Source organism: Triticum urartu, chromosome 7 (assembly GCF_003073215.2).
Source record: "Triticum urartu cultivar G1812 chromosome 7, Tu2.1, whole genome shotgun sequence".
Lineage (NCBI taxonomy): Eukaryota > Viridiplantae > Streptophyta > Magnoliopsida > Poales > Poaceae > Triticum > Triticum urartu.
Window position 1 is genome coordinate 586,290,073 of NC_053028.1, and position 16,250 is coordinate 586,306,322.

General features: G+C 46.3%; 1 protein-coding gene and 1 long non-coding RNA gene across 11 annotated transcripts; one reads left to right on the top strand and one right to left on the bottom strand.

The window, feature by feature from the left end:
- Nucleotides 1-1,392: 1,392 nt before the first annotated feature.
- Nucleotides 1,393-4,881, top strand: LOC125522324. 9 transcript variants are annotated; one of them, XR_007289733.1, is made up of 5 exons: nt 1,408-1,974; nt 2,208-2,357; nt 2,565-2,631; nt 3,913-3,995; nt 4,408-4,881. XR_007289733.1 is itself a non-coding variant. In XM_048687386.1 (4 exons), the coding sequence occupies exons 1-4, from the start codon at nt 1,925-1,927 to the stop codon at nt 4,462-4,464; spliced, it is 324 nt and encodes a 107-aa protein (XP_048543343.1). In that variant the 5' UTR covers nt 1,410-1,924; the 3' UTR covers nt 4,465-4,881. The 9 variants fall into 9 exon arrangements, 1 of the variants encoding a protein (XP_048543343.1); XR_007289732.1 differs by having other exon boundaries at nt 1,407-1,974; nt 2,208-2,631; XR_007289731.1 differs by having other exon boundaries at nt 1,410-1,974; nt 3,913-4,881.
- Nucleotides 4,882-5,626: 745 nt separating this feature from the next.
- LOC125522325 lies at nt 5,627-9,205 on the bottom strand. Of its 2 annotated transcripts, XR_007289735.1 has the most exons (5): nt 8,857-9,205; nt 7,679-7,742; nt 7,554-7,599; nt 7,294-7,437; nt 5,627-7,185 (listed from the first exon to the last, which is right to left on the bottom strand). It is a non-coding gene; the product is annotated as an uncharacterized LOC125522325 (long non-coding RNA). The 2 variants fall into 2 exon arrangements; XR_007289734.1 differs by having other exon boundaries at nt 5,627-7,437.
- Between the last annotated feature and the right edge of the window lie 7,045 nt (nt 9,206-16,250).

The window sequence follows — 16,250 nt, forward strand, 5'->3', positions numbered from 1 at the left end:
AATATTGATTAAACCATAATTGCTATTCAAGATTTGGAAACTCAGATCATGGCACCCCTGCCTCAGTTATTGTTGAAATCATAGGAGCACAGTAAAAAGAAACAATAAATAAAACAACAAATAAACAAAACCACCAACATTCCATGCACAAAGGTGAAAGGACCAACAATCATAGGCCCTACCAGGATGCAGACAAGGAACAAAAGACATATAATTAGACTCCACTAAAAACAAGCAGTGAAGACAGGAAACCACCAACATCCAATGCACAAAGACATAAATACTTTTGGCTTTTACCGAAAAAGACATGACCGACAATCAGAACAGAGGCGAGGCCAAAAATGCATATTGCCATACAATCCTACACCTAGGTATGGAAAGAAGAGGGGAAAGGAGGAGAAGAGGGGTTGATCTGAAGATCCGTGGAAGAGGATGTGTGAGGCTGCTAATAGATGACGTGCACGCACAGATCGAAGGAGGCGCCTACCAGGGGTTTGACCAGAAGGACGAGAATCAGGTAATTGTGGACCAATCTGCATGAAAAAGAAAGCAAAAATCAAAGATTAGCAGCAGCCAATGACAAAGAACAGAACAAAATAGACACATACCTATGGATCCCTGGACGTGCTGGAGAGGAGGCAGGGGCTGGCCGTCATTGCTCCTTTGGCCGCTCTCCATGGTTTGGGCGGCGCCAGATCGAAGGGGGTGGAAGGAGGAGGACGTGAGGGGAGTTGGTCAGGCGGTGGTGGGGAAGGAGGCAAGGGCGGTGGCGCTAGGGGCGAGAGGAAGAGGAGAAGGAGGCCGGGCGGCGGCATGGAAGGAGGCAGGGGCGGCGGCGCTAAGGGAAAGAGGAAGAGGAGAGGAGGCGCGCGGGAGGGGAGGGGAACGAGTGAGAGAGGGAGAGGATGCGTTCGGGAGCGAGCCGGCTAGGTCATCTCCACGCGAGCCATGGCCTTTTATACCCCCTGCGAGTGAAATGACGAAAATGCCCCCGGCGGGGCAGGCTACTTACGCGCGGTGGCACGAATGAGACGGTAACTATTTTTTATCCGACGGACGAGGTCATCCAGCGGGTCGATCCGACGGCCGAAAATGCATCAAGCAGTACGATCCGACGGCCAAGAGTGCCTGAGCTTTGAGGAGGCTCGGTGGAACATTCTTCTCTTATCTCTTGATGAGGTTGCTGGGTTGTGTGCTTCTCTACTACTATTAAACAAGCAAACATATTCATTGCTAAGTGCACCCACACTAATCTACACAGAATAGTACGGACCAATTGCAGCCTCAGATCAGGATCATTTAATTTAATCTAACGATTAAGATTACACTAAGCCTCACCCCAAACTGTGTTTAGCGATTTTTCTGGGCGGACGAAAACTCTGGCGCCCGCATTGGTTCAGCCATACGAGGAAAAAAAGGCAAGATATGATACAGGAGAAACAACACGATCGGGGAGGCGACGCATCTTCGGAGAGGATAAGAGGACAGTGGAGGAGAAGTAAGGCCTGGTGGCTGCTAAGGAGGTGCTCGCCAGCGAGCGGGCTCCGGCGGCCGCCTAGCGCGCGGAGTTGGATCGGGGCGCATCCCCGCGGCCGTGGTTGTACTCGCTACGCCGCCTGCCCAAAAGAACCGGTGCTCCCCGCCGCCTGCCTCTCTTACCCACGTGAAGCTACCACTCCCTTCCTCCTCCGCCAGCCCCAAGAGTGCCCACCCCGTTGCCCGGTCGGCTGCACCAGCGCCCTGCCGGTGGCGCTCGTCGGCCCTCCCCGCCGGCCCCGCGCCGTACCTGTCGTCTCCTCAATCTGTTGTCAGGGGACATGCCAGGGCCCTCCCAGTGGCCCTCGCCGACCCTCCCCGCCGTCCCCGTGTCGTATCCGCCATCTCCCCAATCCGCAGCTAGAGGACACGCCAAGAAGCTTCAGTCATGAGGCCGTCGCGCCGGAGGTCTTCCATCTCAGATTTGTTTTCTTTACGGTATTTCCTCAGTGATGTGATGCTTCAACTTCTCTTCCAGTGCTTCTCAAATTGATGTAACCAAGAGTATGTCGTGGATCACCATTTTAGATTCTGAAATTTATTGTCATCTACCCGTCGTTCTGAACTTCATTTGTCATTTTTCAGTGATGCACATCTTTACTGTCAGGTTTATAGTCATCAAGCAGTCCTAAATTTTAAGGTTATATCAACATTTATATTCTTGATTACAGGGTGTTGTCAAGAATTTCATCATGGCCACTGCTTTCCCACCGAGGTATTTGCCGCATGCAGCCATGCACAAGTGTCGTCACTTGCATCTCCTCTGTGCGTTCCCGTCATTCCATGCCGCACGAGGCTGCAGTCACCACACCCTTGAGTAGGTAATTCATCAATTGATAGTTTTTGTCCCTGCCGTGACTTGCATCTTTCTACCTTGCTTCAAATTTAATTTGATTGAATGTCAAATAAAGATCAACTTTATCTCTAATTGATTCATGGAAGTGCAAGCTGAATTATATTCAGGATATTCTGATTATTACTTCCAAGTTATATTCTAACACAATGTCTTTGGTTTAACAACTTGCAAGTGTTTCTTGTACTGATGTTAACCTCATAAAAAAGACTCCCAGGTGGACATCTGCTATAAATAATCAGGTACTGCTTTCCATTATCAAATTCAAATGCTCAGTGAAACTATCCAATGGATGGACTGGTTGTTTAACACTGAATCATCAACACTTTATTCTCATCTTATCTCCTCTTCCATTCACTGAAACATCTGCAGTGCACGCTTGTTACTTCTTTGACTGCTTGAACATAAATATTGAGAAAACTCAATTTTCTATGGGCATGAATAATCTTTCGATTCATACATAAAATCAAAATGTGGTTCCAGTTCCAGGAGGTATGGCATGATTTCTCTGCTGGCGTGTGTGTGTGTTGCTTGTTTGTCTGTTGCCGGCTGGATTGCATAGCGGCGATGCCGGGAGCCGGGGGTCATTGGAAAAGTGAGATGCCGACGTCACTCAAAACGATCCTTGCATGGTATTGACAGAATCATCCACAAATTATTTGATGGCATTGACCCTTGCTTGGCATGTGCTTGGCATTGACTGAATCCTACATTGGCGAGCTTGTATCCCGACCAACCTCTTTGTCTTCATTTTTTAGAAGCTAACTCACTTGGTTTGTGCGCTCCAATTTGCATATAGAGAGGTTCAGATGTCTGGCCAGCTAGGCACTGCCTATTTCTCTAAACCTGAAAATTCAAAAATCACTTTAGTTTTCACTAACACAGCTAGGGCCAACACCTGCTATCAAAAGAGCCTCAACAGTGGACGGGGTGGCGGAGTAGTCACGTACCAACAATACAGTAACTGCTAGCTATACTTCTGGAGCAAATTCTTTGTCGTAGTCATCAGGCCGCAGATGGCGTTGCCGGGATACACGCCCACCAAGGTCTCCGGCCATATAGGCCCGTGAGGGATCCAGGGTGTTGCTCTATGCAGCATCATGACCACAATGGTTACTTTGTTTTGAAAATACTATTTGAATGGCATCACAACATTGAGTACACATTTTTTTTCAACAGTTGCTTTATTTTTATACCATGTGAATCTCCCTGGGTTAGAGCTTGAGACGTGCGTTACACACGGTTAATTTTTCACGATTTATTGTTGTTGCTATTTCCCACGAGGTACTTGATAAAAAGTGTTCGGCGTGTGGTGCTCTTCAATGACTTGTTCTCTTTTGAAGAGCAAGCAGTAGAGCATGAGAGTGCCGTGATCCTCCAAATTCCTGCTCGCTTCTATACCCGTATATCTGTTATTTTTGACTGATTTTATTCCCTTGAATGCTACATAAGAGGTGTCTTTGCAGAGCTTAAGAACAATTTATTTGGTTGGAGCTAACTAATACTGTATTGCAAAGGGCCAGACAGCCAACCAACTACAAATGGACTGCCCGAATTTATCCATGTGTTGGAATAGATGATATTTGATGATTTGAACCTTGCAACGGTAGGGTTTCCACATGTATCTACCTCAATTTATTTGGTGATACTTGTTGAAAGGTATTTCTAATACTTTAGTGCATGTGATATATTATTTTAGATAGTAGTACTACTTTAATGTGGTGTGTTACATTTTAGCTGGCAAATGGGTTAAATTCATCTACGCATCAGGTCATCAGCACTTAGTATCTCTGTGTTCTTGACATACAAAAACTATACGTGTGTGAACTCTTGAAGTAAAATACCATATTGTCTGCTTGATTGTTATTGTAGTTAACAAAATGTTTAAAAATTTAGCAAAAACATACAACATCCAATAATATAGTACTTATTAGCATCTATCGTGATTATCAACATTTATATTTGTAAGACATGTGTTGCACATGCATGTTTATACTGTTTTAAGTTTTCAACTGCAGGGGTGTGAGACTTTAGCATGCTCTGTACATAAGCAGGGAGTTCAGGGGCAGAACTGAAGGTAGACTCGGGTGCAGTTATCCACTCCTACTTGCTTTCACTAGAACAACATATTACACTGTGAAAGCAAGATCATGCACTGGCATCGGTTTTATTACTCCACAGATGTGGGTCATCGGCCATGACAAAATATGGGATAACAAATATTATGGATACAAGATGGCAACATAAACTTCGCAATTTTATCATTTGTGATCTCGTAGATTTTTGCCATGCGGAGGACAAATGATTCTGGCTATATGCACTGGAGTTTAATCCATGTATGTGAACTAATTAGATATCGATCTATGTAAATTTGGAGAATCATATGTGTTTGAGATGATTTGAGAGTGCCCTTACCGGCCGTGTAGGTCCACGGTAATTCGATTGTTCTGATTTGTGTTCCATTTTTACTTAACGGAGATGTATTTTCACTATTAAGTGTAATAATTAATAACTATTGGATGTGTTCCGCAACGCGATACACGATGAGTGGGATTTTCCTTGGCATGAGCGGAGATGCCTTCGAATTACTAAGTTTTATTTGGTTGTCTGTTTCATGTGTTAGTTCTGTATTATACCAATGTTCATTCAAATGAAAATGCAAGGTACTACAATGATGAATGTATGATATTTCCATAAAATTAATAAAATATAGGACATTGAAATGTAGGGGTTGAGGTTTAGAGGTCTGCTGGAGTTAAACAAATTGTAAGTGAGGATCTTTATAGGTGAGTCCCTATGCGTTGATTGATGGGAAATGTTTTAGGGGACCTATGAGAGTTTCTCTGACTCCGGTTCATGACTCCTTGGAAATCCTCCCAACCATTCCTGTTTACACTAAAAAACATATTTTGTTACCCTTTTAATTATTATTTTTAAAAATTTCTTTAGTGAATTCAACTTCATCATATAACCGAGTTTTGCTTTGAGCACGCATGACGGCCACACGACAAGAGCTGGGAAGGAGGCAGAGTTCATAAAGTACATGTTCGACCGTGACAACCCCAAGCATGTGTCCGCGTACTTGATGATGAGGTGACCAGGTGAATACGACTCATGAGAGTGCGAGCTTTGAAAGAGGATAAGTAGAACACATATTAGTCGCGAGGGAACGCAAGAATTTTGTTTCTCCTGTTGCAACACACAACACACGAACACATTTACTTGATTAAACGTAAATAAAATTAATAAAACCTTTTTTATATTTGAGAGTCGTGCGTTGCACGTGCATGCTTACTAGTGATGTAAAAATGACCGGTAGTGGACATAACGAGTCAGTTTACTGCTAATCGGAGAGCGTCAATTATTCATTATGTTTGATACTCACATGAGATCAGATGGGAAGGCCGCTGAACATTTGTGATAGGGCCGTACTAGGCGCCGGCGCGCCGGCCCAAATTTGGGCCGGTCTGCCTGCAGCCGTACGATATCGTGGATCTGGATTGTAACCGTCCGATGCACTGCATCTTCTCGCCAATACGAAGGATTCTCGCATCTCGTCTATCCCTTCATCTCGCCGGGGCACACGCTCTATGGATGTCTCCCTCGCCGGCCATCCTCGTCGCCTGTCGCGGCCCTCGCCGGCCGTCCTCGTCGCCGGTCGCGGCCCTCGCCGACGTCCTTGTCGCTTGCTCGTCGCCCCAAGCTGTCTCCCGCTTGCAGGTCTCGTCGCCCCAATCAAGATGAGATTGCAACTGCGCACGCCGACGCAGCTCGCCATCGCCGAATGCCGACGCAGCTCGCCGGTAAGCAAAAAACTCGCCACCGTCGAGGAAACCTAACAGCCGGATGCAGCTCAAATTGTAGCAAAAAATCATGTCGATGGAAGCTTTTGCGGGTGTCAGTTGCAAGTTGCAACAAAAATTGCAGAAACGCTCAAACAGCTTCTGGTCCAGCTCGGGGCTTCGCCGGTAGTAGCAAAAATCGACAATGGTTACAACAAGAAAAACATAGTCATGATCCTCGGTATCCTCATGAAAAAGGATGTAGCAAATGAGAGCGTCAGTAGTAGCAAAACACAAAACTATTGTAGCAAAAAGTGGTACACAAGGTTCCAGCAAACAAGCAAAGCAACAAAATTTTGGTTAGTTCTAGCAAAAAACGAACATGGTGGTAACAAATTGCTATACTAGTTCCAGCAAAAAAACAAACGTAGTAGCAAAATCTGGCTTGATTCCAACAAAAAAATCAAATACAATGGTAGCAAAAATTAGAGCTGGTTCCAGCAAAAAGCCTTCGTGGTTCCAGCAAAAAAACTCGCCGGATCTCCAGCACTTGTCGCCGCCTCCACCTCCGGCAGCTGCTGGTTCCAGCATCGTCGGACTCTGCTCCAGCACCACGGCCCGCCCCCTGATGCGGCAGTCGTCGTCTTGAGCAGTTGCGGATGCAGCTGAGAGAGAAAAATGAGGGTATGGTGCCGGGTCGATGGTTCACTTTGTGGTGCTCATGGGAGGAGAAAATGGGCGAGAGAGACAGAGAAGAGTAGGAGATAGCTCAGGCAAACAGAGGAAGAAGAAAAGTGAGTGGACGAGAGTGATTTGCGGGAGAAGATAAGGCAGAAGGAGGAGCGGTTGCTGGACCCACAAAAAAGCGGTGCGTTTCGTTCGTGTACAGACGTGCGATCTGTTTTGATCGAACGCGCCGTGGGACCGGCCGAACGCTCGGCCGGCGCGCCGGCAGCAAACGTTTCCCTTTGTGATATCACCATCAGTGGGTTGGGGAACAACCGGTTGTGCGGCCTGTTCAGGTATGGACCGATCTAAAGTTGGTTCATACAAGTAACAGAGATATAATTCATCACATAATGAGAATAAAATTATGAGTACTCTCTCCGCACAACCTCATACCTGTACTAATAGGGTAATTATCATCAACGTTTGTCCCCTCCATCTGATCCGCAACAACTTCAGTACTCACAATCTCATTATGCGGATCACCGTCAGTGCATTGGGGAACAACCGGTTGTTCGGCAGGTTCAAGTATCAACCGTTCTGAGGGTTATTCCGCAAAAAAAAAACCGTTCTGAGGGTTATTCATACAAGTCAGTGAGATATAATTGATCACATAATGAGAATTAAATTATGATTATATCCGCATAGCCTCATACCTGGCAAACTTGGGTAGTTCTCATCATCATTTGTCCCATCCAAGATCTGCAACAACTTCAGTACACGAAATCACAATCGGGATGGTGCTTGACATGTATAGCAAGTTTTATAGACGAACATATACCTGGAGGTACATCTAACAATGTCATACGTTCCGCTGCTTTGCTTTGTGGATTCCCCATACGTACCTATAAGTACAGATTTTGAACTCTTAGCGATGGCTTGTGAACTTATTATGCGAATTAACTTGGTGAACTGCTTTTGTCAAGCAGATAAGTACAGATTGCTAAGTTTCTTCACGTTTGATTTTTGGATTCATTTTTGGTGTTTTACTGGAGCAGGTTGAGATTTCGTGTAGATGTGATCAAGTTTCGCGTATGGACAACAGGGCTGAAGTAGGGTATTGCTACATGAGAAACATCTTAAACTCCAAGACCGGTGGGAGTGGAACCACAAGTACTCCCTCCGTCCCAAAATTCTTGTCTTAAATTTGTCTAAATATGGATGTATCAAGTCACATTTTAGTATTAGATACATCCGTATCTAGGCAAATCTAAGACAAGAATTTTGGACGGAGGGAGTACGTATCAAGGCTTATTGTATTGGGAGGTTTACTGTACACAGATACCACATAAGTTGTGATCATACTTTTTTTGGTGGTTTGTTATGAGGCAAAAGCACTTGTGCCCCTGTTTTTTTCTGTTACATTGGGTTATTTGAGTCTGCTTCTTGGACAGGCTGCAGACCTACAGTTCTGGCAAAGTAAGAAGAACAAGCAGCACACTAAGCAGGTCAAGTGAGAAGAATAGAGGCTGTGAATGTTTCCAACAGTGAGCAAGCCAAGTAAGTACAAGCGTGCATGAAGTTGTATGGCAACTTTCATAAACAGTTCGTCATGAAGTTGATGTATGGAATTAGCAGCTCCTAAGCGGTTCCGTGCCAACTTTCTTAAACAGTTATTTCTTGTCATTTTCAGTCTGGGTGTGCCTCAGTTGCTCCGAGGAAGGAAGTCCTGAGGTTGAATTAGCAGGTCCTAAGCGGCTCTGTTCAAAGACGAATGGGTCTTTCTGTGCCAACAGTCGAAAGATGTAGTAATAATTCTGGATGTATATGCACACTAAGCGGATATGTTGGATCCCTAATTTGAGCTCTGTTCTGGATGTAGTGGCAGGTATTTGAAGATAGTACTGTGTGATTATTCCGGATGTATATGAATTCGTGCGATTGTTTCTAATTTGAACTCATGCGATTATTCCTGGATGTAGTGCCAGGTATTTGAAGATAGGTATGAACTTGCAATACCTGCTCCTGAACGGGATCGCCGTCGGATCCTGGGTGTGATCGGCGGCTCCTCAACGAGGATCAGCGCCTGCGCAGGGGATGGGCGTGCGTGTCCAGAAGGGGATCGCTGTCGGATCCTGGGCGTGATCGCCGGCGTCTCCTAAACGGGATCGCGGCGCTGTCTCCTGAAGCGGATCATACGATGGACGGGCGGCGGCTTTGATGTACGAGGGCGACTACTAAGGTTAGGATCGGCCGCTGCTCAGGGATGGATGTCCGGCGGGGGCGAAGGGGTGGATCGGGCGTGCCAAGGGATGGTTGGCGGCGGAGAACGATCTGCTGTGGGCAGGAGGCATCGCTTGTAGTTTTTTTGTCGTACGGTTTTTTTCGTAGGAGGGTTGCGCGTGAGCGGAGGTGGGAGGAGAGACAAAAAAACCAGCGAAAGGTGGGACGAAAATAAACCACGGAGACTATTCACTAACTCAGACATTAGGAGTAGATATATTTAGAAATATAACACTACACTTTCTTCTGATTTTTTAATCGTTTGATTAATGTTTCCATAAGTATTGCCCATGTATGGTATGGGAGACCAATCAATCAACAACATAAAAGTGTTTTCCTGATAATGGGCTGCACAACTTGCAAAGATAATATTTTTGGAACATGCACGCTTACATTTTTGGTTCAAATTAGTGCAGGTGTAAATTTTCTGTGTGTTTCATAGTTTATATCTTTATATAAAGAGCACTCTCTCCACCTAAATGAACTCACTATTTAGAACAGTATGAAGTCGAGCAAATGTTTTCATTGGTCCGTGTTCAGATTACTGGGTAGGTCAAGGTAGATAAGCGCAACTATAGTAAAGTTGTCCAATATTACATACATAGTTTAATAAACTGTCAAGTAAACTGAAACCATAAAGAGTCTGATGACGTGGTACATATATTATATATACTTCAACTTTGATCGATCAACCATGTAGAAAAGTACATTTGTTGAAAAGTGTAGAGATTTGTTTCTTTTGCATTGCTAATGCTCAAATAGTAATTTTTGTGTGTGGCGATTGTTTGAAAATGGGATGAAAAATACTTCTGTGGAACTTTTTATTCAGGAGGAAGCCGAAAGAATGAGCTGTCTTTGAAGATTACTGGCCATGCCAAGGTAAGATATATAAGTGTGCTCTCTCTCTCTCTCTAATTGAATTATTTGGTCATATTAGTTCATTGTAAGTATGCAAATCGGATAGATGATTTTCACAATTACCTCTTCAATTCCTCACCTTCTAATGATTTATTGGCTCTGTAGCCAATATTTATAATCCTCACGTACAAAGCTGGACACCAAACTTGATGTGTCAATTGGACCAATCTACTACTTACAGCTACCAATGTGATACTCACGTTCAGTTTTAGTTGCACCCATGTCCGCAATTTCTCCATGAAAATCATGGGCAGACAGAGATAGGAAAAACCTAGAGTCCTTGAAGGAGGATAAGAGTTAGAGCACATTCGCGAGGGAGTAATCCAAGCATCAGCGATCAGTCGTTTCAACTGAGATAGAGGATAATGCGACCCATCCAGAGATAACTGGAGAACAAGAGGTAATGTTCGTCTTGATGGTGATTTTTTTTTTTCATAGCTACTCTCAGAAATCCTCTTGGTAACTATGTGCACACCTTCTTCGCAGTCCTTTGCTGTTGCTGTTGCCGATTACTCAGGAGTAAAGCATACAAATGTGGTTTGATGAGATGCAGCTGCCAGAGAAGACCGATGACAGTGCTTCTTGACAAGCAAGTGCATGTGACCCCTTTTTGCATAGAAATTTGTTGGAGAAGACCAAAGATGGTGATCCTCGGCAATCAAGTAGTACAAAGTTAAGTTAACCTTCTTGGAAAGAAATCCACGTGATGGTGTCATGGTGATCCTGCTACGTGCAACTGATTTCTTCTCAAATTTTGCATATGGTCAAGCAAAGAAAGAGACCCCCGAGCAACCTGGACTGTGATTAAAAATTCAAGTTCTAACTCTGAATTATGAAATTTAGTATTTATCTCTACCAATGTACCTAAAAGTTAAATTATTTTGCTTCTGAACCATATGGTTAATTATGACAAAACATATCTTCTGCATTTTCTAGATGGTATCAACAGGCGCCAAACTATAAGTAGTAAATTGTCTCACATGATTTTTTTTGCCTTCTCTATGATTTCTCTTTTATGTATAGTCTAAATATAAAGTTTCCGGTTGGGTCTAGATGTCTAGCAATTTGGCACTTCACACATACTCGTGTTTTCTCTATGAACATTCTTGTCATTCAACATGAACTATATTTCGACTGGAACTCATTGAGAGAATGCTATTCATCATGATATACTTGGTGAGGGAGTCCTGGATTAGTGGCTCTCCGGACAGTCGGACTATATCCTTTAGCCGGACTGTTGGACTATGAAGATACAAGATTAAAGATTTCGTCTCGTGTCCGGATGGGACTCTACTTGGCGTGGAAGGCAAGCTAGGCAATACGGATATGTATATCTCCTCCTTTGTAACCAACCTTGTGTAGCCCTAGCCCTTTCCGGTGTCTATATAAACCGGAGGGTTTTAGTCCATAGGACAATATACAATCATACCATAGGCTAGCTTCTAGGATTTAGCCTCTCCGATCTCGCGGTAGATCAACTCTTGTAATACTCATATCATCAAGAATAAATCAAGCAGGACGTAGGGTTTTACCTCCATCAAGAGGGCCCGAACCTGGGTAAAACATCGTGTCCCTGCCTCTTGTTACCATCCGCCTTAGACGCACAGTTCGGAACCCCTACCCGAGATCCGCCGGTTTTGACACCGACATTGGTGCTTTCATTGAGAGTTTCTCTGTGTCGTCGCCGTTAGGCTTGATGGCTCCTATTATCATCGATAGCGATGCAGTCCAGGGTGAGACTTTTCTCCCCGGACAGATCTTTGTGTTCGGCGGCTTCGCACTACGGGCCAACTCGCTTGGCCATCTGGAGCAGATCGAAAGTTACTCCCTTGACCACCAGGTCAGATTTGGAAACTTAAATTACATGGCCGATATCCGCGGAGACTTGACCTTCGACGGATTCGAGCCCCTACCTTGTGCGCCACGCGGTCACGATAAGTACGATTTACCTCTACCATCGGACCGTATTCAGGAGATCGCACCGGCAGCCGCTCCGAGCCTCAATTCGGAGACAGTTGCGCCATCCATGGACGGGTGGATAGACCCCGCCACGGAGGCTGTATCCTCTGCGGCGATCGAGCCGAATATGGACCTTACCCTTCACGAGAGCCGTGTTGCCAAACTGCCAGATCCTTCTCCGGCCACGGGCTCCGAACCGTCTGCGCCCATTCCTATCGAATCCAATTGGGCGCCGATCATGGAGTTTACCTCCGCGGATATTTTTCAGCACTCGCCCTTCGGCGACATATTGAACTCATTAAGGTCTCTCTCCTTGTCAGGAGGATTCTGGCCGAACTATGTCCGACAGGATTGGGATGCGGATGACGAAGAAATTCGCCGCCCACCCACCACCCACTTAGTAGCCACTGTCGACGACTTAACCGACATGCTCGACTTTGACTCCGAAGACATCGACGATATGGACGACGATGCGGGAGACGAAGAGGAACCACTTCCCACAGGGCACTAGACAGCCACCTCATCATACGATATATACATGGTGGACACACCCAAAGAAGGTAATGGCGACAATACAATGGAGGATGACCCCTCCAAGAAGCAACCCAAGCGCCGACGTCAGCGGCGCCGCTCTAAGTCCCGCCAAGGCAAAAGTGGTGATACCGGCACCGGAGATAATAGCACTCCGGACAGTGCCGAAGACAACAACAATCCCCTCCAGCAAGATTTAGGGCAGGAGAATGGAGAAGCCAGCCCTCCAGAGAGAGCGGCAGATGGAGAGGCGGAGGATGATAATTACATGCCTCCCTCCAAAGACGAGGCAAGCTTCGAAGATGACGAATTCGTCGTGCCTGAGGATCCCGTCGAACAAGAGCGCTTCAAGCGCCGGCTTATAGCCACGGCAAATAGCCTTAAGAAAAAGTAGCAGCAGCTTCAAGCTGATCAAGATTTGCTAGCTGACAGATGGACTGAAGTCCTGGCGGCCGAGGAATACAAACTCGAACGCCCCTCCAAGAGTTACCCAAAGTGCAGGTTGCTACCCCGACTGGAGGAGGAAGCACCAAAACCTACATCCCCGGCGTATGACGCGGCTGATCGGCCACCTCGTGGCCACGACAGAGAGACATTCCAGCCAAAAGCTCAGCCCACACCCCGACATCATTCAAATAAAAAGGCATGGGGAAATACGCCAGACCTGCGAGACGTATTGAAGGACAAATAAAAACATGCAAGATCGATCTACGGATCACGAGGGCGTGCCACTATGCGAGACGATAATCGTCATGCCGGATACAGTAAAAGTAAGCCCGGCCGGGCCGAACACAGCGGGCAAGACTCATTCGAGCTGCGTCGCGATATAGCCTAGTACAGAGGTGCCACACACCCCTTATGCTTCATAGACGAAGTAATGGATCATCAAATTCCAGAGGGTTTCAAACTCGTAAATATAGAATCATACGACGGCACAACAGATCCTACGGTATAGATCGAGGATTTCCTCCTGCACATCCACATGGCCCGTGGTGATGACCTACACGCCATCAAATACCTCCCACTCAAACTCAAAGGACCAGCTCGGCATTGGCTCAACAGCTTGCCAGCAGAGTCCATTGGTTGTTGGGAAGATCTGAAAGCCGCATTCCTCGACAACTTTCAGGGCACTTACATGCGACCACCAGATGCCGATGACTTGAGCCACATAATTCAGCAGCTAGAGAAATCGGCCAGGCAATTCTGGACACGGTTCCTAACAAAAAAAATAAAATCGTCGACTGTTCGGATGCAGAGGCCCTAGAAGCTTTCAAGCACAACATCTGCGACGAGTGGCTAGCCCGGCACCTTGGTCAGGAAAAGCCGAAATCTATGGCAGCCCTCACGACACTCATGACCCGCTTTTGTGCGGGAGAAGACAGCTGGCTGGCTCACAGTAATAACATATCAAAGAACCATGGTACTTCGGATATCAAGGACGGAAATGGCAGGTCACGTCGCAACAAGCATAAGCGCCGCATTAACAGCGACAATACCGAGGATACGGCAGTCAATGCCGGATTCAAATGCTCTAAACCCGGTCAGCGGAAAAAGCCATTCAAAAGAAGCACTCCGGACCTGTCCAGTTTGGACCGTATACTCGATCGCTCGTGTCAAATACACGGCACCCCCGACAAGCCAGCCAACCACACCAACAGGGATTGTTGGGTGTTCAAGCAGGCCGGCAAGTTAAATGCCGAAAATAAAGATAAGGGGTCACATAGCGATGACGAGGAGGAGCCCCGGCAGCCGAACACAGAAAGACAGAAGAGGTTCCCCCCTCAAGTGCGGACGGTGACCATGATATACGCAACCCACATCCCCAAGAGGGAACGGAAGCGTGCGCTCAGGGACGTATATGCGTTGGAGCCAGTCGCCCCGAAATTCAACCCATGGTCTTCTTGTCCAATCACCTTCGACCGCAGGGACCACCCCACTAGTATCCGTCATGGCGGATTCGTCGCATTGGTCCTAGACCCAATCATTAACGGATTTCACCTCACTCGAGTCCTTATGGATTGCGGCAGCAGTCTGAATCTGCTTTATCAGGACACAGTGCGCAAAATGGGTATCGACCCTTCAAGGATCAAACCCACAAAAACGACCTTTAAAGGCGTCATACCAGGTGTAGAGGCCTATTGCACAGGCTCAGTCACACTTGAAGTGGTCTTCGGATCCCCGGATAACTTCCGAAGTGAAGAGTTAATCTTCGACATAGTCCCGTTCCGCAGTGGGTACCATGCACTGCTCGGGCGAACCGCATTCACAAGATTCAATGCGGTACCGCATTATGCATATCTCAAGCTCAAAATGCCAGGACCTCGGGGGGTCATCACAGTCAATGGAAACACAGAGCGCTCTCTCCGCACGGAGGAGCACACTGCGGCCCTCGCAGCAGAAGCACAAAGCAGCCTCTTAAGGCAATCCACTAGTTCGGCGATTAAGGACCCGGACACCTTCAAGAGCGCCCGGAGTAATCGGCAACATGACCGCCTGGCACGTTCCGATCTCGCATAGCAATGCGGCCCCCACCCCGATCCCAGCCAAATGGCGAAATCCGTGCCACGCGTATATAATTACGCATTAAAAATACCATGGGCACAGGCGGGGAGGGGGGCATGACTGCGGCACACTCCAAGTCGCGGCTTAAACCGCACTAGGGGCTTCCCGCTTTGTTATTTTTCTATTTCAGGACTTTAATCTCTTGAAACCCTGTCCGGCAGCATGATTGTCGAACACATGATGCAGCAACCAAGGAGGCAGAAAGCTACGTCACACCACGGAACTCCCAGGTGGATTACGATAATGAGTGAAATATTTGCTTTAATACTATTCCTCATCTTGCCCTTGGAAGGGACATGTCAAACAGTCCTACTTTTTGCTTATCGCACTACTTGTATTATTCCGCTTTAACACACCTTTTTGAATAAACAATGCATAGCATTAAGACTATTATTGTATTCTTCCTATATATATATATTCATTCACGACATCTAGCACTCGTACACTCTGGTACGGCCAATACGCTAGGGGCTTAAGCATATCCCATAATACGGCGTGAGAAGTCCGAACACTTTCGACAGTGCGGCACCCCGAACTTATAGCATTATATGCATCAGCTCTGAATCATGTCTTGGGTCAATAGTTGGGTTTGCCCGGCTCCCATGTTTTGGTACCTTACTTTCCGCTATATCGGCTAAGGTAGCACTAGGAGAACTACTGCGATTGTGTCCCGGTTCTGCTGGGCTAAGCACCTCAGTAGAGAAAACTAAAACTGACTGTCATGATAAGGCGAGAGACTGGTCGCTGTTCGAGAGGTTTCGAGTCCCTAAAGACTTATGCCGCTTAGAGCGAGGAGTCGGCCTTGTCCGGCTTAAGGCATGTATCGCGCCCCAAATTCGGCCTTCCGAATACTAGGGGCTTCGCCGAAATTTAAAATTATAGAATTCTATGGCTAAGTGAGAGTGATGATGCATTATAGTCCGATTGACTTGTTCGTTGTGCCGAGCACCTCCCTCGAAGGACCCAATAATGGGAACAAGAGTGCTCAGGTTTATCCCGAACACCCCAGCACTCGTGGCGTGGGGGCAGAAGCCGACGACTAGCCATCTCTCAGATTTGATAAACAGCCGAACATAACGCAATATTTTAAATTCAGACAAGCGTTGCATAGCGCATATGAACAAGTTTTTGATAATACATGATTACATGAGCAAGTTCAT

Excerpts from the sequence above, each read along its gene's own strand:
- LOC125522324 (XM_048687386.1), top strand. The coding sequence starts at position 1,925 with ATGAGGCCGTCGCGCCGGAGGTCTTCCATCTCAGATTTGTTTTCTTTA. Across the intron at positions 2,358-2,564 it reads GTCACCACACCCTTGAGTAG|TGTTTCTTGTACTGATGTTA; the intron begins GTAATTCATCAA and ends ACAACTTGCAAG. Across the intron at positions 2,632-4,407 it reads CATCTGCTATAAATAATCAG|GGGTGTGAGACTTTAGCATG; the intron begins GTACTGCTTTCC and ends TTTCAACTGCAG.